This window comes from Amblyomma maculatum, chromosome 1 (assembly GCF_055883805.1).
Source record: "Amblyomma maculatum isolate TAMU_Amacu chromosome 1, ASM5588380v1, whole genome shotgun sequence".
Classification (NCBI taxonomy): Eukaryota; Metazoa; Arthropoda; class Arachnida; order Ixodida; family Ixodidae; genus Amblyomma; species Amblyomma maculatum.
In genome coordinates this window covers 333044335-333069498 of record NC_139344.1, presented here as the reverse complement: position 1 = coordinate 333069498, position 25164 = coordinate 333044335, and the positions used below count along the sequence as shown (strand labels likewise).

The following is a 25164-nucleotide window of genomic DNA, read 5'->3' as shown; positions in this document are numbered from 1 at the left end:
AACCCTAGGCTCAACACCTCTGAGATCAAGTTTGGTTTGGTTTGGTTTGGTTTTGGGGTTTACCATTCCAAAGCGATTGAGGCTATGAGAGACTGCGCAGTGAAGGGCTCCAGTAGTTTCAATCCCCTGGGGTTCTCTAACGTGCAGTGATATCACACAGCATACACGGGCGTCTAGCTTTTCACCTTCACCGAAAAGCAGCCGCCGAAGACAAGATTTGATCCCACATCCTAAGGCACAGAAGCGGAGCGCCCTAACCACTGGGCCACCCCGACGGGGTCTCCAAGATCAGCTTTGTGATGTCATTAAGGGTATAAATGAGACTGGTTTGTTATTGAATGGCAGTACAAATTCGCAGCCACATTTACAATATGTTAATAACAGCACTGTCAGTAGAATAGGCTGTGTTATGTTATAATGTTGATGGCATTCTGGGCTTATGAATAGATGAAAATCAGTTTGCATGAAAAGATCCACAAATCACCATCATCAGGGCACACATGGCCATTAATTCTGAACATGCGGCAACAACTCCAAAAACGACACCGTTTAGATCAGAGGGGAGTGAATGGTGAGTAAAACCAACCAAGTGACTTGTTTTTTTCAATGTGTGCTTAAAAATGCCACGATTTCTGAACAAGATATACTTCAAACGGCACGCTCATATGGGAAAACGTTTAAAAATGGCGCGAACCATACCGATTTGTTCTTTAAATTGGTCTCGACTTGTGCCAGGCATCGTTTGTACACCTGTTTTGGATTTCAAAACAAAGAAGAAGGTCTGAAAAAATGCTTCCTGTTTTTTAGCTTGAGAGAACATATTGTAAGAAGTTATTGATATTAAATAGCTGAATTTTGGGCACTGGTGATGCTGGTTAATGTTGGTCCCCCCGCACTTGTTCTACCTAGTGAAAGCACGCAGTGGCTTTTTGCTTTCCGAATTCACTGCGAGGACAGTGATAACTAGATTTTTGGCCACTCCACAAAAGAAGCTTTCAGTCTGATGAAGCCAGTATGTCAAACCAACTTTAGTACTCCGCAATAAGGTACCGAGGAACACAGACAACATACAGATAACGCGCAGAATATTGGGCCTCTGTCAAAAGCAAGAGGTGAATGAAGATGAAGTGATGCACCAAGTGCAGCTTCATGAAGCACTCAGTTGTTAAGCAGTGATAACAGCAATTTTTATTATTTTATAGTTCAGAAGAAAACCTGCACTGTGGGGAACAACTGCGGCACATTTCATGGACAGGTTTCGTGGCTATGTGGCAAAAAAAAAATCATACACTTACTTTCAAATTACATCAACCTGCTTCACAATTTGTAGCTGAAACTTCGTAGCAAGCAAGCAGAAACACACTGCCAGCTACATGAAAAATTTCAAATTTGTTTTACAGATGGGGGAGAGACGTACAGTCAAACCAGGATATATCGACTTTTGATTATATCGAACTCACGGAATATCCCCTTGAAAATCCCATGTAAAAGTATAGGAAAGCCGCGTCATATATCGAACTCAATTTCACCGGTCGTTCAATATATCGAACTCCGCACCACGCACTGGAAAGTGTGCCTTCTCCAAAGACGATCGCATCACCCTCGGCCGTTTGCCGCGTGACGTTTTCAAGCCACGCGCGGAAGGAATGAGAGGACAGTTCGGCTAGGGCAGCGCCGCGCCCATTCCCCAAAGGCGCGCGCATCTGTGGTTATCGTTTCCCGCGCGCCAGCACGTGACGTTTGCAAGCCATGTGCGTGAATGAACCAGAAAGAACCGGTGGGAACGAGAGGGGAAAAGCGCAATAGGGAGCGCAAGCTCAAGTTTCGCCGCGCGACGGCAGCGCAGCATTTCTGGCGTGGTGGCGAAATGTGAAACGATGGGGCTTCGCCGGAGCAGACGCTCCGCTAGCTTCCTTTGCACGCGCGGCGATCGTGTTGCGCCTGGTGGTTATTTGGCGATACAAAAACGCTTCCGCTGATGTGAAACGGATGTACTAAGTAGCATTGTGTCATGGGAAGCCACAATAGTAGGCGAAGCACCAAAAGACGAGGCTCACGTGTGAAACTTCGCAGTTTTCTTTGGAAGCGTGTCCGCGAGACCTGTTTTCCAACCGCATGACAGCGTTCTGGAAGTTGCGTTCTTTGTGAAAAGGAAAAGAGCCAATTTCCCCTTTCTTTATAAACTCAAAAATGTTGACAGTTGACAAAGACGGCTTGGAGAGGCATCAAAAAAGTACAGTGGCTTAACAGTGGCTTAACACCCCGCGTGTCTAGTTTCGGCGATTTTCTGTGCTTTCTCACTGCTTTGTGGGTGCTCTGAAAGCATCCAAATCAACTGATGCGACGTCCGCGATCGAGACTGATGTGTGAATGTACTCTAAGTGTCCATAGCTGCCTTTTCATTTTTAGATTGACCAACAAAATATCTAGGAACGAGTCCTTTTTTTTTTTTTTCGGGGTGGGGATGGTGTTGGAAAACATGCCTTGCTCAGGCGCTTTTACAGATTTTTGCAAATTGGCCAATAAGTGAACCAATTATTATTATTATTATTATTATTATTATTATTATTATTATTATTATTATTATTATTAACGAAGATATGTCAGAAGTGCTGTACAAAAGTGATCCTAGCTATGGCTCGACTGACAATACTCGCACGGAGCACCCCATTCGTGTCACAGGGTTCGTGAGTGCAAACTAAATATCATAAATGAAGCACAACCATTTAATAAGAACCGAAATAAAACACAATGTAGTACAAGCTTGGATTTCGCCTGCCTTCCGAGCCAGCGAGCTGGTTATGTCGCTTGCAGCGCACGGAGCACGCATGTGCTTATGATATTGCTAGCGTTCTTGTCTTTGAAGAAACACCTTCTTCGGACTACATACTTATTCTTCTACTGCAAGATTTCCTTAGGCAACGTCGTAATAATAAAACATATCCGTATATAGATCGCATGTTACAGGCCAAAACGATGGTCAACGAGCGGGCCACTATATTTCACAGTACTGATGATACTTTAGCAGTTCTAAACATATTATATACAACAATATAATTACGTAGCGGACTTACCTCGAGATGCACTTCCTACGTTTTTGCTAACGTAGGACGCATTCACAATCAATATTTACTCATCCCCGTCTGTTGTCTTCTCTACAGTGCAGACGTGAATAAAGTTTCCCACCTATAATTAAGTATCCTTCATGAAAATACGCGTCAGGTTGCCCAATAAAACCGGAATGCAGGTGGCATGTTGCGGTGCGCCTGTGGGGGCGCGTCAAGGCGCGTGCTCGTGCGAGAGAAAGCGCACGGCGCACGCCATGAAGGCAGCGAGCTGAGCCGGCAGCATCCAGTGCGTGCTTTTCTGTCCGCGCGACAAAATCAGCGCGAGACGTCTGCACGTGCGCGGAAGCGAGCGAGCGAAAGGAGAAAACTTGCACGGGATGCCTAGGTGGTGCCGCCGCGTTTATCCCCAGTTTCTATTTTTCTGTCAGAGATGGCGCTCCCTGTCAGGAGCAGCAGCGCCGCTCGACGGTGCTTTGGAAGCCTATAGAGCGAAGCGCAAGGGTGTGCCCATTCTTTTGCCGAGCTATCTCTCTCTTTCCTCTTTCCCGGCCTTTGTTCGCAGTAGCACGCGCTACGCATGCGCCAATCCAGCTCGGCCCGTTTTCAGACAGAACGTCGGACGCTTTCTCCAGCGTGTGTTGCGAACCCTCTGCGCGGCGGCTCAGCTGACGTGGCTATGGCGCCTGCGGAAGTTAAGAAGCGGCAGATCTATCTTTTTTTTTTGTTGTTGTTTTTGCGAGTCGCTTGCTTTTATCGTTTTGCTGGCTGTGCTGTACGCGCGGCGTAGCGTAAGATATATGGCGTTACAAAGCGGCTTTTTTTTTTTTTTTTTTTTTTTTTTTTGCGGGAGCCGTTTATCCTTGCATGTATGAATCAACGAAAGCACGCGGTCAGCTGCGATCATGACATTGGCTTTTAGCGTTTTTCGCTTCAAACAGTATTTGCAGCCACTTTATCACGCTTTCCAATGATTTTGTGGCAGTAGACTAGCCCGCTCCAAGCGCGGCGTGATAAATCGAACCACGCTTGTGCAGTCAAGCCATCACGGGCAGTCTGCCAAGTTCGTTCCCCGCCGCAGCAGGAGCTATCAAAAGATAAACGCGCCGCGACGTTATCGCTGCGCAGCATCTTGGCACGCTGCCAAGAAATGAGCTGTGGATGAGACGACCGAAACGGAGTGCCACATGCAAGCGATAACGTTGGCGATTTCTGCCGCGGCGACACAGAAACCTTGTTGTGAGCTGCCGCGGTGGGACGCGGAGGGACGCAGTTCCAACAAGTTGGAAATTTTTTGCTCTATCGCTGCCGCTCGTCGCTGAGAACGCTTAATCGCTTGCATGTGAGCGAGCTGGCCTTAATGTTGTTGTTTTTTTTTTTTTCCAAATTCTCGAGTGCAAAAGTGGAGGGTGGGTTCATTATGCGAGTGAGTTGATTATGCGACAAATACGGTATCGTTTTTTCGCATCGTAAGTGCCGTCCCACGCCGATTTCTGTATATCGAATTATCGATATATCGAAGTATTTCGCGATCCCCTTCGAGTTCGATATATCCGGGTTCGACTGTATAGGCAGGAGTCCTACATCAGCTCAGCATCCCCTTTAACGAACGAGAAGCACTAGGTGCTAATGAGATTTTTAGAATGTATGTGGAACGGCTACTAGATACAATCACTGACTGCCCTTGGATAAGAATACAGACAGCACAAGAATCTGGTGGCTCTCAGCCCAAACACAAAAAATTAATGGCATCGTGCTGGGCTGCTACTGTTGGGCAATGAAGCGATCTGTAAAATCTATTTAAAGTTAAGCCCCAAAACATTTTGCAGGAGCAATATGACTACAGTGACTTCACACTAGATGGTGGCAAATGTTTTGGGCTCAACACAATATGGTCCTCTTCTATCTGTTCTTTGGTTACAGTGTTTTCTTTTTTCGCCCACACCCCCTACCTCCCACTACCATTATCTAGAAAAAAAGAGCACCACAGGATGTCAAGAAAGATAGTTTTCTCAATTACACCACTGCAGAGGCAAGTAGCTATAATGTGCAGTGAACTGCAGTACTCGCTAAAACGAGTGGTCCTGTATGAAGGCACTTGAAAACCAAGTCCCTCGGAGACGCAGCCAAAGCACACTTACGTGAGCAAAACAAAACTCAAGAGATCGAGCCATGGTAGCTGCCATGGCAGCTGATGCTCATGGATTAGGTTTGTCAAGTGTGTTTGTGGACTCCCCAGTCATCCAGATGCCTGACAGCATAGTCACTCACCAGTGAGTGCAGCCAGAGACTTTTTGACCTTTGGTGGCTCCTCTGTTATGCCAAGGGTCACAGCAGGACCCGTACCATCCCCTGACATGGCCAGGGGCAGGACAGGTGCCTCACTGGGTGGTGTCGCTGTCACGTCCAGCTTGGCAGCCAACGACGACCTCGGATCGGCGGCTGCAGCGGCCACTGCAGCCGCTACCACCTGCAACGAAGCACGAAAAAAAAAAAAAATGTCCACAACCACTGAGCTGTCACAGGAGCCTTGCAAACGACTTCACACTTGACATAAGGTCTGCTTTTACAAGCTAGAATCATTCAGAAATGTGAGGGACTGTTTCACTAGAACACTGGCTTTCAAGCAAGCCCAGTGGGCTGCGAAAAATACTCTTGAAACTCACCTTAACTGTAGCATTCACAGCTGCAGCTGCAGCCACGGGGAGTCCCTTTGCGACAACTCCACGCTGAAGCATAGCCTGCATGTTCTTTCGGGCAGCTTCCAGTAGCTGTGCCTTGTCAACCTTGACCACTGAGGGCTCCCTAAATGAAGTAAAATATTATCAGCAAGCGTGGTAGGCTTCCAGAGCACAACTAAGTCACCGGCCACAAGTGGTATGCTGTCAACAGCTGTGTTGGAAATATTTACCAATCAAGCAATGCCGGGGACAGCACCCATCTGCAGCTGCAGAGCAGGCAGGAAGGGATAGGTGTCAGGCCTGAACTTAAAGGTTTAGCTAGCAACCACCATTGGGACTAGATGCAAAAACTAACCGTGCAACAGACATGCAATCAAATTTCTTCTCACATCTAACACCGCTATCACACAATGATCTCCAAAAGCCTTTCCCGCAAACAGCAAAGGCAATCCGTTTCACCAAAGGAACAAAAGCTAAAATATGCAGAAAAAGCTACACAGTACAGCTCAGAGACAGGACAGTCACTGAGTTTGGCCTAAGGCTCCCAAACTGAGTTCAATAAATGAAATGGCAAACCCTTAAGGTTAGATATGTGTTTCATCTCACTTCTACAAGTAACATCATAGGCACATATTGTCGCTACACCTTTAAAATCATAAGACCTGAGCACACAATTGAGCACATTTCTAAAATATAAAAGCAGGCAAGCCATTTTACAATTATAAGATGCTCTCGAACACTCTCAGCTGATTAGGATTTCATCTGATTGTATGGGGTCTAGAAAAAGGCTCTGTTGCAGCACACTGCACATACTTTTATAATGAAGATTTGCTTTGAGATCTGCTGGAAGTATTCCATTTAAAAAGCAGTGCGTGATTAACATATCTGCTTTTTTGCGCAGGATGGCCTTAGTTAATTCTATAAAACCCAACACAACCAAGTGTAAATCATTTTTTAGAAAGTAAAGTTTGAAAAATAGAAAAATCAAAATTTTTTGGCAAAAAAAAAAAAAGCAAAAGTCTCTATCAACTGTTCATACAACCTAACCTGCATACAAATGGCAAAAGTGACCTAAGAATAGCTCTAAAAACAGATTTGGTTTACGGGGTTTGGTTTAACTCCCCAAAAGTAACCCATTCTATGAGGAACACCATAGTAGAGGACTGTGGATAATTTCGACCACCTGGGATCCTCTAATGTGCAGTATTATAGCACAGTACACCTTTGTATTTCCCCTACAGTGAAACGCAGCCATTGTGGCAGGAATCAAACCAAGGACTTCGGACTAGTCAAGCACCCTAAACACCGAGCCATCGTGATGGGTTCTCTAGAAATTGAGTAATACCACTTCCAAACCTTTGTAACAACTGATTTTGTAGGGAAAGAAGAGATAAAATGGTATTGCTAACTTTGCAAAAAGACCTCAAATGTGGTATGGCATCCATACCTGAGACTTTTCATAAAACCTACATTACAACATAAAATTGCTTCAGCTGACTCATGGAAAAAAGGCTAAAAAACTGAACAAGTTTTCAAAATCATTTTTGCCTGCCAAAATGCACTGTGACGAATTCTACAGCTGCACTTGTAAAACGTGCCGAACACCAATATGCTCATTGGTTTGTTTAATACTTTGGTAGCATTCAGCATGAGAAAGTAAGGTACAGTGGTGAACCACTGTCCATTTTCCAGCTCTTGAACTTTACAGGACAAACACGTCCCTCCATCGTATAAGGCTTAAGCAAGTGCACTTTAATGACATTTTACTATACTTTATGGTATCAGCACAAACAAGCTTTACGTCACATCAACAGGAAATGGTAAGATAACCTATTAAAGTGCTGAAATACACAATTCCTGCACAACATATTTTGCAGGCTGTGCCAATCAGACAAGTTGCCACTTACAGTTAAACCACAATTAACCGATTTTCATTGCTTCAGGAGAAACTACATTCAGTCATTTTGGTCACATTGTATCTTCTACACTACCAAAGCGTCTAACACTGAAAAGCAGGCAGGCAAAAATAGCCCTGCATTTTTTGCAATAAATAAAAATGCCATGCTTAATTCTGTAAAAATGGTAAAGACCTAACATCCACATACGCAATTAAGCTGCACCGTTCTGTTCGACTTACAAGTCGCAAACAAATCACTTCTTCTTCATTCTTGCTTAACAAAAATGCGTAGGACACCATTTAGAAAATTTCATCTATGGCACTACTACAGGGTGATGAGGTTCTATTGCTGTTGTGTAGGATGGCTGTTCCGATTTCTGTGTAATTCATTTTTGTTTTGTTTGTGTGTGTATTCAGAGACAATTTTTGATTGACTATTGATTTTCATCGTGTTCTATATTGCTCATTTTTCGTTTTGTATTTTCCACTCCTGTTACAGCCCCTTATGGTGGCTGACAGTATTAATAAATGAAATGAAATGAATGAACACATTTCCAGCAAAAGCAAGACGTGGCTTGGAATAGCGGACATCATGAGTGGCGTCATCCAGAAAGGATTTTTTGTAGCAAGAGCTTTGGCCGCAAATTCCCATTTTCGCTGTGGCGATGGTCGAGCCGTGGTCACTCCGCTCCTACATTACATCTGGCGAGCTACATCAGTGATGTAGTACTAATGACTGATGGCTAACTAATCACTAACCAATGCTAATTAATAACAAGTGCTGACTAATGACAGGCTATGATGCCATCAGCTGTGATGTCATGACCGGATGTGACATCATAACGATGTCACATACGTCATAACGATGTCACATCCGGTCATGACGTCACGGCTAGTGATGACGTTACTAGACGAGTCACGCATATACGAAGTTGCCCCTGCTGGGCGTTCGATCTAGGTGTCTGTGAGGCGCCATTCATTTCGCGCTTCCTCGAAGGCTGCACCACACAGCATATAGAAGCAGACTCAGTCGCAGCAGGCATCAGCGGCGTTTCAAATAGGTTTACAGAAAAGAAAAGGCGGAGTATCTGCCACAATCCTCAGTGAACACCTTAACCGAGTCATAAGAAAAAGGAGGAAGGTGGGAGTGAGAATAGAGAGAGAGGTGCCGTAAAGGAGGGCTTCAGACAACCTCGTAACAGACGCCTTCGCCTCATCGCACTTTACTGCTTCAAAGTGCCCCCTATGGCATAAATAAAGCTGTCTCTCATTGCTAAACATGAATGACCACAAAAAGCCTAGCCAGGAAAACGTACCTCTTGCTACGTATATCCTGGCATAGCTGAGTGAAGCCAATGCCAATTTTTTCTAAAAGTGCAACAAGAGCACAGAAATATGTTCCAACTATTGAATTTTATACATTCCCCAAGCCAGAAATCTGCCCAGTTTTTCCTTGTCTAATGACTCCAGGGGTGATATTCTCCTAACGTCACCATTTGCGAAATGTATATTTTTGTTGTGCTAATAATGACCCAGATTGGCACTACTCGAGCTTTTGCAGGCTACAGCAAATCGGGCGCAATCTGGGTCATTGTCACCATGGCCAAAATGGATATGTAACAAAAGGAGACATTGGAAGAACACCACTCAAGAACTAAAGATACCCTAGCTGCCAAGACAACACCCAGCCAATGTGGGCTACAGTTAAGCATTGGTTGTTGCACACACCGTACATGCAAGCACTCTGTGACAGCGCAATTCAAGATAAAGAAAACGATGGTAAGAAATGAAGACCCAATCTACTTTGTACTTCAATTTTTAAAGTGCTATGTTCAGTGTAGATGCCCACCGGAAGCAATGAAGTGTGCTATAGCAAGTGATACAACTCGTGTGAAATGTCGTGCCAGCATTAAAAAGAGAAGAGCAGAAAGGATGATCACTGGATTGTCTTCCTTACTTTTGGTCAGTTCAGGGCCAAGTAAACTTGGCAGACTCGTTTAGTGCAAGATACACTACTTGTCAGGGTGTTTTTGCCCACCATTCAGGGGCCCTTCAAGCGCTATTTTCCAGACCACAACACATGCTTTTTTCGAAAATACTAAAAGACAACACTGGGCTGGTTCACTGCACGTAATCACGAAACCAGAGAAAACGCAAATGCACTCTGTGCTAAAAGTTAAACTAGAGAAACTTGAAAAGCACCTACAACTTTTGTACGTTCCCTGTTGCGCTGCAGCCTACTCCAGCAGGTTTTTCATTATTCTAGCAATGTGAAAATGTTAGGAAATGACTTTTCATTTTTTCCAGTTTGATGCAGTAATGCAATACTCAACAAAAGCAGCATCTGCATTTTCAATAACAGGTACTAAGTTTGGCTTGTTATACATGTGGTTTAAGAAAGAAAAGAAAAAAAGAAATTTAGAGCATAACCTATGGCTGTACGCCAACAAGGTCAAAGTTCAGAAGCAGCTACATATGCCATGATAGTTTCTGCAGACAGCAGTATATTTTCTAGCCTTGTTGTTTCAGTATAGTATGTCTGCAAAGCGGCCAAAGTGCCCGCTAAAGAGAAAAACTTTAAAAGAAACTTTTCTACCACCAGCTTCCACTTTGTGCGTACTAAAATTCCGCTGAGGGTAAAATGTTCAGTTTCTGAATAGGTAAATAATATACTGTAAAAGCAACAATTCATCCCGACGTACCTGTCACGGCTGCGGCTCTTCCTCTTCCTTTCTGGACTGTGGCTACGAGACCGCCGCCGACTTCGACTGCGACTGCGACTCTTCTTGCGAGGTGATCTTTTGCTGAGGCTTCTCCTTCGTGGGCTTCTACTCTTCTTTCGTAGTCGCTCAGCACTGCGCTTGCGCTGGAGCTCCATGGCACGGCTCCAGCTTCGCCGAGGACGACTTCGGCTTCGTCTTTTCTCACGGCTACGACTCCTCCGCTTTTCCCGACTCCTGCTGCGACTCTTCTTGTCGCGGCTCCTCCTCCTTTCTCGGCTGCGACTACGCTTCCTATCTCGGCTGAGGCTCCTTTTCTTGTCCCTGCTTCGGCTTCTTCTTTTTTCTCTGCTACGACTCCTTCGCTTCTCCCTACTGCTCCTTCTTTTGTCTCTGTTGTCTCGACTGAGGCTTCTTTTTCTCTCATGACTTCGGCTTCTCCTCTTGTCTCGGCTACGGCCTGTCAGTTTCTCTCTGCTACGGCTCCTTCGTTTCTCACGACTGCGACTCCTTCTCTTGTCGTGGCTGGGACTCCTTTTTCTCTCCCGGCTGGGACTCCTTTTCCTTTCTCGGCTCAGACTCTTTTTCCTCTCCCGACTCTTGCTTCTTTTCTTCTCCTTGCTACGAAGGCTTTTGTCTCTGCTGCGACTTCTCCTTTTCTCATGACTTTTGCTTCTCTTCTTTTCCCGACTAAGACTCCTCTTTTTTTCTTTATTTCGGCTTATCCTTTTGTCTCGACTTCTGCTTCTATTCCGCCCCCTGCTTTGGCTCCTTTTTCTGTCTTGGCTTTGGGTATTTTTTACTTTGCCTTCAGCTAGAACCTCACCACTCTGACTACCAGGAGATACACTTCTGCTCTTGCTTCCATCTTTCAAAGCTTGTTCCTCTTGACTGGAACTTGTGCTGCTTGATGACGATTCATTCCTCATCCTAGCTCTCTCAACGGACGATGTACTTGATACACTTCTGCTGCGGCTTTTACGTCTCACATCTAGTGTGTCATTTGTGTCACCAGTGGAAGAAGGATCTCCTTGTTCTTTGGCCAAGACAGCAGGCTTCCCTGCTTCACTGTCCTTGCTTGAATCCGCATAGGCAGTCACAGGTTCAGTAACTGGTAAAGAAGCCTCTTCAGTTGTATTTTTTTGGCAAAGTGCGGCATTGCAACGTGCTTTGTCACTTTCAGCAATGTCTTCTTGCTCCCTGGGGCTGCCAGTCGAGCTAGACACTGCAGCTTCACCACTTGCCACCATAGACCTTTTATAAGTGACAGGATCATGGACATTTCTCTCTCCTGTGCTTAAATCTTCAGCATTTTCCTGCACTGGCACTGCACCAGCCTCGCCGCAAACAGGGCTTTTACTGCTACTAGTGGCTATAGCTTGCCTCTGTTCAAGAGGTTCTGAGAGTTTAAGAGCTCCGTCATATGTAGACGCTCTGATTTCAACAGATCTACTACTTCCAACCATAGCAGACCCCTCTTCAAGCCCGCAAACATTCTCATTGGAACTACTGCTACTCACAGCAGGCATGCTAGATGCTTTACTAGTTGAGTTTGATTGTGGGAAACAATCTGTGCCACCTTTGTCATCTTGCTTATCATCAATTTCAATGTTATCAGATTGTGGCTCTGGTACTGACATAGATACACCAACACTGGCTTCAGTTGGAGGCACCGGTCCATATGGAGCAGCCTCAGGCATATCCTTGTCTGCTAGTGTTTCAGACAACTGCTCCGTCTCTAATTCTTTATCTTTACACTGTTCCGCAGCACCATCTTCATTCACAGCATCAGAACTTTCTGGTGATTGCATATGTCCATCTCTAGGCTTAATATCCTGTGAATCTGTGCTTTCAGCATCACTCTCCCTACGCTGCCTTTTCTTAACTGGTGAACATAATGCTTGCTGGCTTTGCCTTTCTGGGCTGCTGTCAGAGTCACTGCTCAGTTCATTCTTGTATCGTTTCAGAATGAGAGTCCCCTTAGGCGACTCTCTTTCTCTACTCGACTTTCTCCGGCTCGAATCTCTCTTCCTACTCTCACTTCGACGAGAGCGTCTTGTTTCCCTGCTGCGACTCTGTCGCTTGGGCTGGTCACGGCTCCGGCTCCTGCGAGACCTACTAATGCTCCCCCGGGACGTCCGCTGCCTGCCACGGCTTCCACTACGGTGACGGTCGCGACTTTTACTTCTCCTCCGATCACGACTTCTACTCCTCCTCTTGTCACGGCTTTTGCTTCTTTTTTCGCGGCTCTTGCTCCTCTTTCTTTCACGACTTTTACTTCTCCGTCTTTCACGACTCTTACTTCCTTTTCTGTCCCGACTCTTGCTCCTTTTCCTTTCCCGACTCTTGCTCCTCTTTCTGTCTCGACTTTTGCTTCGCTTTCTATCGCGACTCTTGCTTCGCTTTCTCTCCCGACTCGAGCTCCTCTGCCTGTCACGACTCTTGCTTCCCTTTCTGTCACGGCTTTTGCTTCTTTTTCTGTCCAGACTCTTGCTGCTCTTTCGCTCATGACTTCTGCTTCTTCTTCTGTCGATACCCTTGCTTTGTTTTTTATCTGGACTTTGGCTCTTCTTTTTCACATGGCTGTCATGTCTGCTGCGGTCTGGGCTTGCGCTATGCCTGTCACGGCTCCTACTCTTAGCTCTTATTTGCTCTCGCTCACCACTATCGCCTTTACGAAGCCGCTTGCTGTCTTTGCTTAGACTTTTGGACTCTCTGCTCCTTGACCGCTTTGCAGTCCTTCGGTCACCGCTACAGCTCCTTGACCTGCTGGAATTTGACAACTCCTTGCTGTTGCTACGGCTTCTTTCTTTCTCAATAGGTGAGGAGCTCCTAGATGAACTATTCGACTGGTCTGTCACCATAGCATTTCCTGCAGTATCAGTGACTTGATCAGCAGCCGAGTCTTCAGGTAGCTGAGAAGGCAGGTCTTTTGTTGAAGGAGAGGGCAGCGGCATGTTTTCAACCTGGCCTTCATTCTGAGGAGGAGTAGCAGCGGGTGCAGACTGTTCTGGAGTCAACATCTTGCCAGAGGGACCTAGCTGTGCAGGCAGCGGGCTTGTCTGATGTTCCTGTGTAACAGGTGAAGGCTTTTCCTGGGGCAGTGGTGGTGGTGTGCCATGGGTGACCTGACCTTGCCCTGGAACACCCACAAATTGGAAAGGTATGTGCACAGGCATTACAGTAGCCGAGTACAGGGGGCCACCATGCATATTCACAGCTGGCACAGCAGTGAAGGGTGCTTGTGGTCCAAGCTTGGCCGTGACCTCAGGAAAGGACGCAGGATCAGCAGCCTTCACAGTGTTTTCCAACACACCCAACTTGCCCGTCGATGAAGGTTCAGCCAATGCTTGCGCTGTGACCACAGTGCCAGCAATGGCAAGTCCATCTTGCTTTGCCTGCAGCGGGCACTTATGTACAGAACTTGGATTGACCTCTCGAACAAATGGTCTAACTTGCCCCACAGGCTTAGTCGTTTCAGGTTTCACCCAAGGTGGTGCTAGTGGTGCTAGAAGTGGCTGCTGTGGTTCATTATAGTTCCAAGGAATTGCAGCTCTAGCCAGATTTGCTTTCTGTCCTGCCTCTTCAAATGAGTCAACATTGAGAGATGGTGCACGCTGTTGTGAGCCAGCTTCGGTCTCAGATTTCGGAGGTACCACAGTTGAAGACGTGTCTTCTCTAGATGGCACAGGCCGAGCTAGGCTGTCATCTACTTCAAGTGCACCAGCAGGTGACGGTGGGTTGGAAATATCCATATCCTCCAACTGAGAGTCGTCAGGTAGGACTGCAGGTTCCTCTGGGAGAGGGACTGCGTCCAAGTTATCTGTTACCGGCTGGGATATTGAATTTTGACCAACAGCTGCAGAGCATGCTTCCGGCTGTGTGGGTTTGAGAGATGACGCAGTTCTTTCAGGGCTTGGCTCTTCATCAAGGAAATTGGCATCTTCCTCTTCAAATGGTCCATAAAGAACCACTTGGTTTTTATCACTGTCACTTAAACTTTTTTTGCCGTCTGTGTTATCCTTTCCAAGTATTTCTTCTGAAGATTTCGAAGCAGAGTGTTTTTTTAAATCAGTGACACTTATATCAATATCACCAGGTAGTGAAGTCTCTCCAATGGTACTCTTTTCCTCACTTGACTTATCTCTTTCAACTGTCTTGCGTTTCTCTGAGTGTTTCCTGTCAGCACTTCTTGAACGTCGCGATGAATGCTTTTGCCTGCTGGTTGAACGTTTTCGGCTGCGACTGCGGCTTTTCCTCTGCTTTTTAGGACTTACACTCTTCCTCGTATGCCTTCTATCCCGGCTGGTACTTCGTCGAGAACGCTTCGGACTGTGGCCTGGGCTCTGACGAGGTCGGTGCCTACTCTCGGACCTCCGTCGACTACGGCTTCGCCTTGGCGATGGTCTTCCACGGCTATGCCTTGGTGATGTTTTTCCATGGTTATGCCTGCTCCTTGACCTCCTTCGGCTACGGCTACGAGCTGCCCTGGTGAAGCGCCTTGGGCTACTGCTGCGACAACTCTCGGAACGCTTTTGGCTGCGACTGCTGCCAGCCTGGGAACGCATGGGGCTACGGCTCCGATGACTGCTACCATAGCCACGATGCCGACTTCTACTGCGGCTTGACCTTCTCCGGCTGCGAGACCGATCACGTGAACGGTTCGGTTTAATGTCCCTGCTCTTACTCCTGTCACGGGCTGAATCCTTACTTCGACTGTTACGGCGACTCTTGCTGGCACTACGTGACCGGTGCTGCCCCGAGCGTCGGGAGCTATCTCGATGCAATGGACTTGGGCTCCTACTCTTGCTCTGCCTGTCTCGCTCATCTTCAGATGAACCAGATGATCGACAGCGTTTTGTCCTATAACTTCGGCCTCTCTTTTTAGTTGATTTCTTGGATGACCCTTCATGTGCAGACTGGCTCGAAGAAGGCTCCGATTTGGAAGTGTCCCTTCTGTCATCCTCAGAGTCAGAGCTACTGGAGCCCCCCTTACTTTCTGCTGGTGATGTAGATAGACTGGACTTTCTAGAAGAGCGTTTGGAAGGTTCTACTTGATCAGCGCGGTTTTTACCCATAGTCTCCCTCTGGCGATCACTTTTACTGCTACGGTTCTTGTCAGCATTCGTGCTTGTACCGTCCTTCTCTTTGTCGGGCATATCTTGACGAGTTTCAACTTCTGTTGCAGGAGAAAGATTGGTGTCTGCAAGCTTGCTTTTGCTTGCCAACTTTCCTTTTGGCTCTCCGTTGGGACTTTCTGCCTCTTCTGCCTCATTCTTGGCAGAATCTTTCTTGGCACCCCTGGCTGTCACCTCCACCCAGCATTCATCTGCACTGGAGTCAGCCTCATCCGCCTCCTGTAGGCAACATTCAAAAGTTGTAGGAATCAGTAAGCATGCTGCAACACCTATGCATCACCACATTGAGCACAATCAGAATAAATCACATTCATGCAGCTACAACTTGTGCTCTGCCAAGTCATTACACCTACTGACCAAACAGTGCATTCTACTCAACCATTTCTCCAATCCATGCAGCAGGCACACTTAACTGAGCTATACAACTGGACCACAAGATACGGCACCTGCCAGTATAAGAGAATGAAGGCAAAGGGATAGAAGAAAATGCAATGAAGAAATTTTAAAACTAATTCGGCCCTGCTGATGAAGACTTTTAACTAATTCGGTCCTGCTGATGAAGACTGCAGCTTCGGTTCTTCAATCAGAGTGTGCATTAGCCACTCCAGAAATCAAATAAATAGCCAAAAGGGGCTGCTACTCCTGGTAGGTATCCCAGAGGACACTTTTAGGCTGCAGTAGCTTTATTTCTTTTTTTCCTTGATAGAAAATCTCATGTAAAGCCCGATTACAATAGCACATACCAATCTAAAATGGATGTTGTGCACGTGTACAGTGTCATGTAAACTTAGTACAGTAAACTTGCAGGCAGTTTCACACAACATAGCATTCCAGGAGGAGGCCTGCAACTTTCCAGTCCCCTTAAAAATGCAGACTATGAAGCACTTTTGCTACTCACTCATAAAATCTCTACACCTCAAGAAAAGGACACATGACTGGTAAAACAGCAACTAAAATAAACTCGTCAGTTAATCTACTTGCAAAGATTTAAGGGAACTATAAATTAAAATGTCATTTTGTAATTTCAGTCAGTCAATGAAGCCCCTTATCTTCTAATTTGATCAGCATAGAAGACAGGTTGCGATTAAATTATAACATTCATGATTTGTGTTGCAGCAGATAAACTGAAACATTCAGTGACCTTAAAGAGAAAGAACACTGGAATTTCGACATCGAACTCTTTGCGGTGCAACGGAAAGATTGTTGTCTGAAGTGTTAAATTCCATTGCGGTCTTGGTAGAAACACTGTAGCAAATTTTTAATGTGAATTTTTCTATCAGTGCACATGGCCGTTTTTATGCAGCCCGAAGCTGGAAACCATGCGCAGTGACCGCAACGACTGGTGGCCAACAAAAAAAGACGTACTGAAAACAAATATAAATTTCACACGTCAGACAGTAATTAGGCACTTTTGGTATAGAATAGCATCCTTTCCAGTTTCCACACTCAATGTTATTACGCCACAGTAATGTATGCCTCGTCAACAAAAAAATTTCAATGGGCACCATTAACGCTTCATCCATGGGATTCATAACACTGCAGTGCCATCTAGTGACAAAATCTGAAAGCATGCCATTTGCGATGCGAAAGGAAGGGTGGTTTTTATTTAAGGACGCACTCGAGAAAGTGCAACAAGTAATAAAATATGACAAGCCATCCAAGAGGGAAAAAAAAGCAGCGTGCACTCAAGAAAATCAGTCATATTTTGTGAAGTAGTTACGTGGGGTGCTACAGTGAAAGTAACAGTGTTTCGAGTCGTTTTTATGCAATTTTCAATGGCAAAAAAAACTGTAAAGCCTCTTTAATATTGTGGTGCTCGATCTGTACTATATGGGGCAGGATCTTTCCATTTGTGCCATAACCTCGTGACCTATTTTGGCCAATGTTCTGTCCCTTTCTACTCTCAAGCATGGCTAAAGGTTTTTTTTTCGTGCCACATTTTTTTTTTATTCTATTACTCTTACGAAACTCCAGAAAACTGCTTCAAGGCTACTTTGCTTTATATGTTCTCAATGGCATTATTTTTTGCAAGCAACTTACCAACTTCAATCAATCCAGCCTGTCCAATGCAAAAAACAGCTCCGAGAACACAGGAAAATGTAAACAGCTGCCACGGGCACCTCATGTCTATGCTGTTTCTTCCTTAACAAAGCTCCTTTTTCAGTAAAATCTTCACTCTTGATAACTCCAGAAGTCTATCAATACAGGCTAATTTCACAGCCCGGCATGCTGGTTCTTTTATTTATTTATTTTTTACTATTTTATTTGCTTATCCCCGGCATCATACCAGAAGCCACAAAGGCATGCCCCAACATGTCATGCCAGAATATTACATCACTGAAATTTTCTTCACAGGAACATGTCAATGACATATAGTCTCAAATATCAGCTCTAGGAACTCCTAGGATTCTTCTTGACATCAGACACATTAGGAAATTGCAAGTACAGGTAATGCGCTAATTAAGCAGGTGGTTAGAATCAGTAACGCAGAGCCAACAAAACAAAAGTGCCTTGGCTCACTACTACTCGCAACCCTGCAGGAACTGCACAAGACAAGCGTAGGTGCTTTCTTCTCAGTTGAATATTTAGCATACAACCCTCACATGATGTGATAAATCGTACATCAAATATCAGTAAGCATGTTGGCTGCACACCAGCAAAAGGGAGAGACCAGAAACCAATATAGCTTAGCCTGTTTAGAATTTCAGTCATGAGAAGAAAGGTTATTTGCACCTATACATAAGAAAGCAGGACGTACAGGAATGCGAGACTATCACTTTGTAAAGCTGGCATCACAGGGCAAACAAAACAAACTGCTAAAGGACAGTTCAGATTCTTGCCAGGTTTGTTAATATTGGGTGCTATCTTCGAAATATGCAAGTGATAAAGTTATGACAAAGAAGATGGCAGCTACAGATTGTCCCCATAGACCCAGAGAAGGCATTTAGTATGGTACTCAAACAGATGCAGACAATGGTTAAAAACTTTGTGGGATAAATAGTTTTGAGGTGAAATTAGGCCTGCACTTGGGGTCAGCATTAGGGCTATTTTTGTTTCATGGCATGACGTAAGGAGCGAGAAACAAGGTAAGGAAAGAAGCTTGCTGGATGGCACTGTATGCTGATGACATTGCAGCGAAGCACACCACCCATGTAACAACATCATACTGTTATCAAATTGAGAGAAGCGGGCAATACGCAAGATGTACAACAGCATTTGTGGACTGAGATGTGAAGCTGAGCCTAAGCGAACAAGTCACACGTGTCCCTGTGCAAAAAAATCTGGGGATCATAATCTGGAACCGGAGAATGGTGGGAGCAGAAAATTGAGCAGCTTCAAGCACTATGGAGCCACAGTACATGAAGATGGTTAAATTCCAATGGTGCCGAGATGCAGAATACAAGTAAAGTGAAAAAAATCTAGAAAGCACAGGGCACTATCTGGCAAGAGGAGCCAGTTTACAGAATGGAGGTGAGACAAGTCTGCAGTCTCTACTGCAGCTCTGTAAAAAATTAAGGAAAAAAAAGAAATGTCACGAAGATTTTGAAGTGACCGAGATAAGCATGCTTAGAGGAACGTGTGCAGCGACCTGGAAGGATGAAGTATGGAAGCAATATAAGTGTGAATACAGAGCTGAAGATATGAGTCAAAACTCTGCTGATAAGATCACTTGATAAGGACGGCAAAATGTTGGAGGAAGATTGTTTGATGCACAATGAAAGGAGACTGCAGGAAGATGAGCTGGTGCAAATCTTAACGAGAAGGAGCTGTCAGTTGATTCAGCAAGTCAAAGTAGAGGTTGCTCATTAAAAGCAGTGACCCCACATAGACAAGAGGCAGGATAAGCTGAATTGGGGTGGCCCAGGAAATGATTCTTCAAGTTTCCAAACACAATAAGACACTAGCAAGTAAAAAAAAAAAAGAAACAAAGAAAAAAGAGAAGTTAAGGAGACTGCTAATTTGTGAATAGTGTTCGATTACAGCCTGTCTAGCTATAGCACTGCCTCCTGTGTCAAAGGTCAATCAGCGTTCTGCTAGCCACAGGGACTGAGGCACTAGGTAAGGTAACGACTGCATTTCAGTTTTCTGTCTTGGATTGTTCTGACAACTGGCTCCTGAATGTGCAGGGTCCTCTTCTTCTGGCTTAACATACCACTAAGCCACCAACACTCTGTGGAGCCCCTCTCAAGAGCACCTGTGCAGGCAATAAGTATATGTTCCAGCTTTGTCACCAACTACTGCCCATCCCTGTGCCTGCCTCGGCCTGCAGAAGCTGTAACCAGCGTGCTGCAGGAAGTGACAAAGCTGGAGCAAATGCCTGCAGCTCTTACTCAGCCTGCACAATTTCCTCAAACATTCATGAGCGGTGCTCTGTTGAGAGCTAGCAGCTCAGAGCAGCTCAGGCTCTCAAACCTATCTCCTAATGTTTGAATAAAAATCCTGTTTACATTCATGATCAAGACTACTGCAAAAACCTAATGTGAATGCAAGATTAATTCTAATCACGTTGCCTGGGCACTCCGTGTGATTTGTACAATTACCAACCACACTCCACGGCCTAGTGTGCAGCCTAGCCACTTACTTGGCTATTCTGAAGTTAAGTATGAATTCCCTTTAGCCCTCATTCTCAGCAATTTCAGTTGTTCAATTTCAATTTCATTTTTAGCATTTCAAGCAACTTCAAATGTTTTACGAGTGTGTGAGTATGTGCATGTATGTGCATGTGTTTGTGCATGTGTTTGTGTTTGTGCATGCATGTTGGCAGAAAAAGTGTTGGATGCTCCAAGCATGATCAGAACATATGCAGGCAAAGCATGATCTGACAGTCACAAAGAACAGGTCTTGACAGCACAGAGCGGTTACCTGACAGAAAGACTGATTCCATGGATCAGTCAGCTATAGCCAAAATTATACATGCAGTGTTTGTAACTGCTAACTGAACAGCTGACCGCACCGCTCTCTGGAAAAAGATGGCTGTACTGATAACAGACAGTGCTATTTAGGACTCACAGTGGCAGTGAGAGCAAGAAAGAAAATGTGGCAACAAATGCCACAATAACACAGTAAGGACTTAAACATTAACGTCATCTGTCACCTTTCATGTCCAGCACACCCCTCTTGTACAGGGTTGACCATTTGAACATGGTTGCTTGATTTAGTTTTTGGTTTATGGGGTTTAACGTCCCAAAGCGATTCAGGCTATGACAGGGGTAGTGGAGGGCTCCAGAAATTTCAACCACCTGGGGTTCCTTAACGTGCGCTGAAATCGCACAGTACGCGGGCGCTTTGCCTTTGGCCTCCATCAAAAAGAGGCCGTCGAGGCCAGGATTCGATACCGCATACTTGGACATAGTAGTCGAGCACCCTAACCACTGCGCCACCCTGGCGGGGCTGAACATGGTTGTGGTCTTCCAAGTACCAATGCTACAGTGTCCCGATGCAGTCGAATAAGGAAACAAAGTGACACAAGACCAGAGGGACCTGGTAGGCCACTCAGCTTCACTGAGCTGCTGGATCGGACCACACGGCGCTTTGAAGACAATAACTATGTTCAAACTAAGAGTGGCCGACCCTGTACTTACACATGCTTTGCTGACAGAATTGCAGTAGCTGGCCAATTAGAGGGCAAGAAAGCATCGGTAACCTCTCAAATGCTGTGCAAGTTCGACACTGAAGTGAAATGTACTAATCAGCATGGGCAGTTTTATTCAGTTATACAGAAAAGTGATCAATGTAACCAAACACACTGCAAGGATCTAAGGAGACGAGGACAACCACTGCTTTCGTAACACACGCAGCTCATCCTAGAGTGTTTGATGTCTGGCACCTACTTGCAATTGCGAGATAGGCTGCACATTTCTTTTGGCAATGAAAGGACTATAAACCCAGCTCAAAGGCATGTTACTTCTTAAGTGCAGTCAAGACGTTAGTCTGCTGCAACAATCTTTGCATTTGTTTCATACAGAGCGCTGTGTATTATTTGAGCTAACACTGTGCCTGCCAATGTCACTAATTAAAGAAAGCTTCATCACGCTCTAATCTGAACTCTACATACTGCAAACGTATGTTTGGTTCCTTTAAAGCGCAAATTATTCAGCTTTAAACTTAATAGCATTATCTGATAATGGTATTCAGCTTCCATGGTACAGTGTGTGCACATTTCAAAGACTGTCTCATTGTCAGAACAGCTAACTGTTTTGCCATGCAAAGTTGAATAATGTCAGCGATATTTGCTACTTCTGATCGTGACAATTCTGTGGAATGCTATGGGAACTCTTCATAAACCATCTGCAATCATCACATCAATAAGGGGCCCAGACTTCTATTTGAAACTTGACTTGCCCCATCCAGTATATGCACAGCCTCACAATGAGTCAGCATCTTGCTGTTCTCTAGATAATGCACAAAATTAACACAAAAGCGTAAAACTTGTTAAAATATTGCTTTTTTTTTGTCTGTCCAAAAAACAAATAAATAGTCATACTGCTTGCCCCTCTTCCATTCGGCATCCACCCTGACTAGCATGATCTTTCTTTATAACACTCCGCTCAAATGGGCATTTCGAAGGCGTTTGAACCAACAGTCAATTTATTCAAGAGTTTTGGAGCATTGCTACATGAGCGTTTTCAAAGGCCAAGTCAATAGTCTATTGGGTCAATGGAGCAGCTCGGGACTATATTGAGAGATCTCGAAGGCCTTCGAGTGGTGCCAGCCTGCGTTTTTGAACACAGAGCGGTCGTAGCAACCCACTGGGGAATGAAATCAGAGTAGTATAATCACTGAAAAATTACAAAACTTCATGTGAGATAGCTTATTTTAAAGAAATGTAACAGTCCTAGCTTCGAAGCTGCAGCAAGCACAATACCATTGTTTCTAGCGATGCCAAAAAAACACCAGCTACCTGAAATAAATTGATGCCATACAGTTTTTCTAAAACAACAAAATTTATTTCATGATTGAACAATATTAGTGTAACAAATTGAAATAATTTTGTTTTGAACTATTTTGTGATTAAACCTGTAGGCTAACTTACTTGCACGTTTTCAAAATTATTGAGAGTGATGGTGTTACCCCAATGATGGAATCTCTCGCAGGCTATCAAGTTTGCTGTGTAGCAGTGGCACAACTTCTTGGAGTTTCATCGCGACTGAGAATCTCAAAGGCTCTTGACTCAACAGCCTATGAAAGTGGCCGTGTGACAGGGGTATAACACTGCCAAGAGCTAACACACCTATCTCATTCCATATGCAAGGATTCATTCATGGTAGGGCAGCAGTTTGCTGCTCTTGGCACGAGTCAGTGTGGTTGGTTCTGTCACTATACAAAATTCCGCATTAAGTTTTATGAGAAAGTGATCAAGAAACCTTAGCAAGACCAAGAAAATAGCTTTAAGTAACTTTCTTCTTAATTTTAGCACCATATAAGTGCATGCCGCTTTCCGATGCAGTCATACCTTAACGTTTATGAGTACTTTTAAATAACTCTGTTAACAAGAACACATTGCTTCCTTAGAAATTCTACTATAAAAAAGGCATTCACTCTAAACTTAAGACTGCTATACTTATCAATAAACCCTACATTCTACTTTTAATGTAAGGAATGTAAAACTATTACTCTCCATGTGAAACCCTTCAAGTACATTTAAGCAATCCACATAACCACCCCTTTTCAGGCCCATAACTAAAAATGCATGACATCAATTTAAAGGGAATTCAAACTCTCTGCTGCCTTTGTTTAAAATAGATGTTGGTGTTTTTTACCGGTTCTAAGTCTGCAAGCTGGTAATTGCAAATAAAATTGATTTTAAATTCTAAAACATGGAACACACAAAAAATCATACGACGCTCCTAACATTACAAACAACGATCGTGAAAAGGCATAGAAAGCAGTCTGCTTTTATGGCAACAGCATTAGTATTAAGCACGACTAGTACCATATACCACAGTTTGTGTTCCTCTTATTAAGAAACTCGTTCTTCTTGCACTGCCACCGAATTATATATTGCCATAATGTAAGTTACAGGTGCGGACAAAAGTAAACAGGGCACTACATTTGTTTTATTTTTCACGAATTGCCAAATTAGAAACTGGCAGCTGTATTATGTACAGGCCGTTAGGAGGCACTAGTGCGTTTCCTCATGGACAAATAAAGTGATTATTTCAGATACGGAAAAGGCGAGTGCAATTAGAACAGAATACCGTGCTCCGTTTACTTATGTCTGCGCCTGTACAGCCAGGTTCTCTACATTCAGACCGGTCACCGACTCAATTTCACACAACACGAACGCAGGGCGAAAAGCCACGCAGCACCGTTGAAACATTGTTTGCCTGTCACTGGCCACCAAGTGACGCGAAATTTCGGAACAATTTGGATTCCTCTTATCTCTGCAATACTGAGTGCGCTCGAAACAGTGAAACAATGTGCCTGGACGACAATCTCTGATATTTGAGACCACGATAGAAACACTACAATCGAGACAACAAATCTGACCATTAAACGAGAAGCAATTTGAGACTAGCGATTAACAAAAACATTACCATCTGCAAAATGCGTAGCATGGCAACGCGTAGCGCGGTTTACCAAAGCCAGAACCCAGACCGCCACACCAAATCGAAGCCGGAAAACAAAAGTGCCAAGCCTAGTCGCACACTAGCCGCCATTTCGATGCACTAACCAAAAGCTGGCGTAAAATAGAGCATTGGCAGGCCACAACGTTATATAACAAATCTCCCTGCAACGCGGCATTTTTAGCGCGGCCAAATAACGACGCCATTCGCAAGAGGGGAACGGAACACTCACGTTCTCTGAATGAGTTTTCCGGGACTTGTGCTTTTTCTTCTTTTTATGCTTCCGTTTCTTGGACTTCTTGGATTTGGTGGAGTGCTGCGAGTCGGAGTGCTTTTCTTTGGACTCTACGTCCTTACCTTCGATCTTCTTCGTGAAATAGTCAGCTAAAATATCTTCAACTCGGGTGTCGTCAGGCAACGAAATGTCCTCCATACTTTTTTTCCGCAGCGGCACGTTTGCGCGATGGCAATCGCGTTTGCGCACTGCTTGTGAGCTCTGTGGCTTCGTGCTATGCTGGTTGCGGCAGCACTGTTACTACTACGTGCTGTTCACGCGGGGTTAGAAATAGATTTCTGGATTTCAACTTTCAACGACAGACACATGCAGTACATAACCTAAAGGGTACGTATGCGCATATAAAAAAAAAAGAAAAGAAATAAACAGCAGACGAGAAACATGAATGTTGCGCAATATTTTTGTTTACATGCAGCCATGCAGCCTTCTCAAAAAGAAGTGCTGAAGGAACTTTAAAGAAAGGGGTGAATAAGGTTAGTTTGGTTCATGAATACGGGGTCTTAAGGAGTCTGCAGTGAAATCGGAAGTTTACATATAACGATTTATACCTTCAGTACCAATGTATGTAAGGAAAATTGTAAGGGAAAGGGAAAATATAAGGGAACGCTGAACAAAACAAAAATAATAAAGCGTGCGCGAAGACATACCGTGGCGCCAACTCTCGGAAGCGCCCGCGTGACGAACTAATGGTATAACGCGCGTTGAACCGGAGGCTTTCCTAGGCAGTTTAGTTACGCGTTAGTATTACGTTTATTCGTTTATTTAATACGCAGCTCGGTCTGGGCCTGTATAAGCTTAATT

The 25164-nt window shown here is 44.7% G+C and overlaps 1 protein-coding gene across 2 annotated transcripts in view; it reads right to left on the bottom strand.

Moving 5' to 3' along the window:
- Nucleotides 1-24623, bottom strand: part of LOC146207448 (uncharacterized) — a 53576-nt gene extending 28953 nt beyond the window's left edge. Inside the window, exons 1-5 of one of the 2 annotated variants that reach the window (XM_084587485.1) lie at nucleotides 24301-24623; nucleotides 10346-15720; nucleotides 5732-5870; nucleotides 5337-5535; nucleotides 700-750 (exon numbers count right to left, since the gene is read on the bottom strand). In XM_084587485.1, coding sequence (XP_084443611.1) covers nucleotides 700-750; nucleotides 5337-5535; nucleotides 5732-5870; nucleotides 10346-15720; nucleotides 24301-24501 — 5965 coding nt within the window. In that variant the 5' untranslated portion in view covers nucleotides 24502-24623. The remainder of the gene's footprint in view (nucleotides 1-699; nucleotides 751-5336; nucleotides 5536-5731; nucleotides 5871-10345; nucleotides 15721-24300) is intronic. The other variant, XM_084587488.1, reaches the window with a different exon arrangement.
- Nucleotides 24624-25164: the final 541 nt, after the last annotated feature.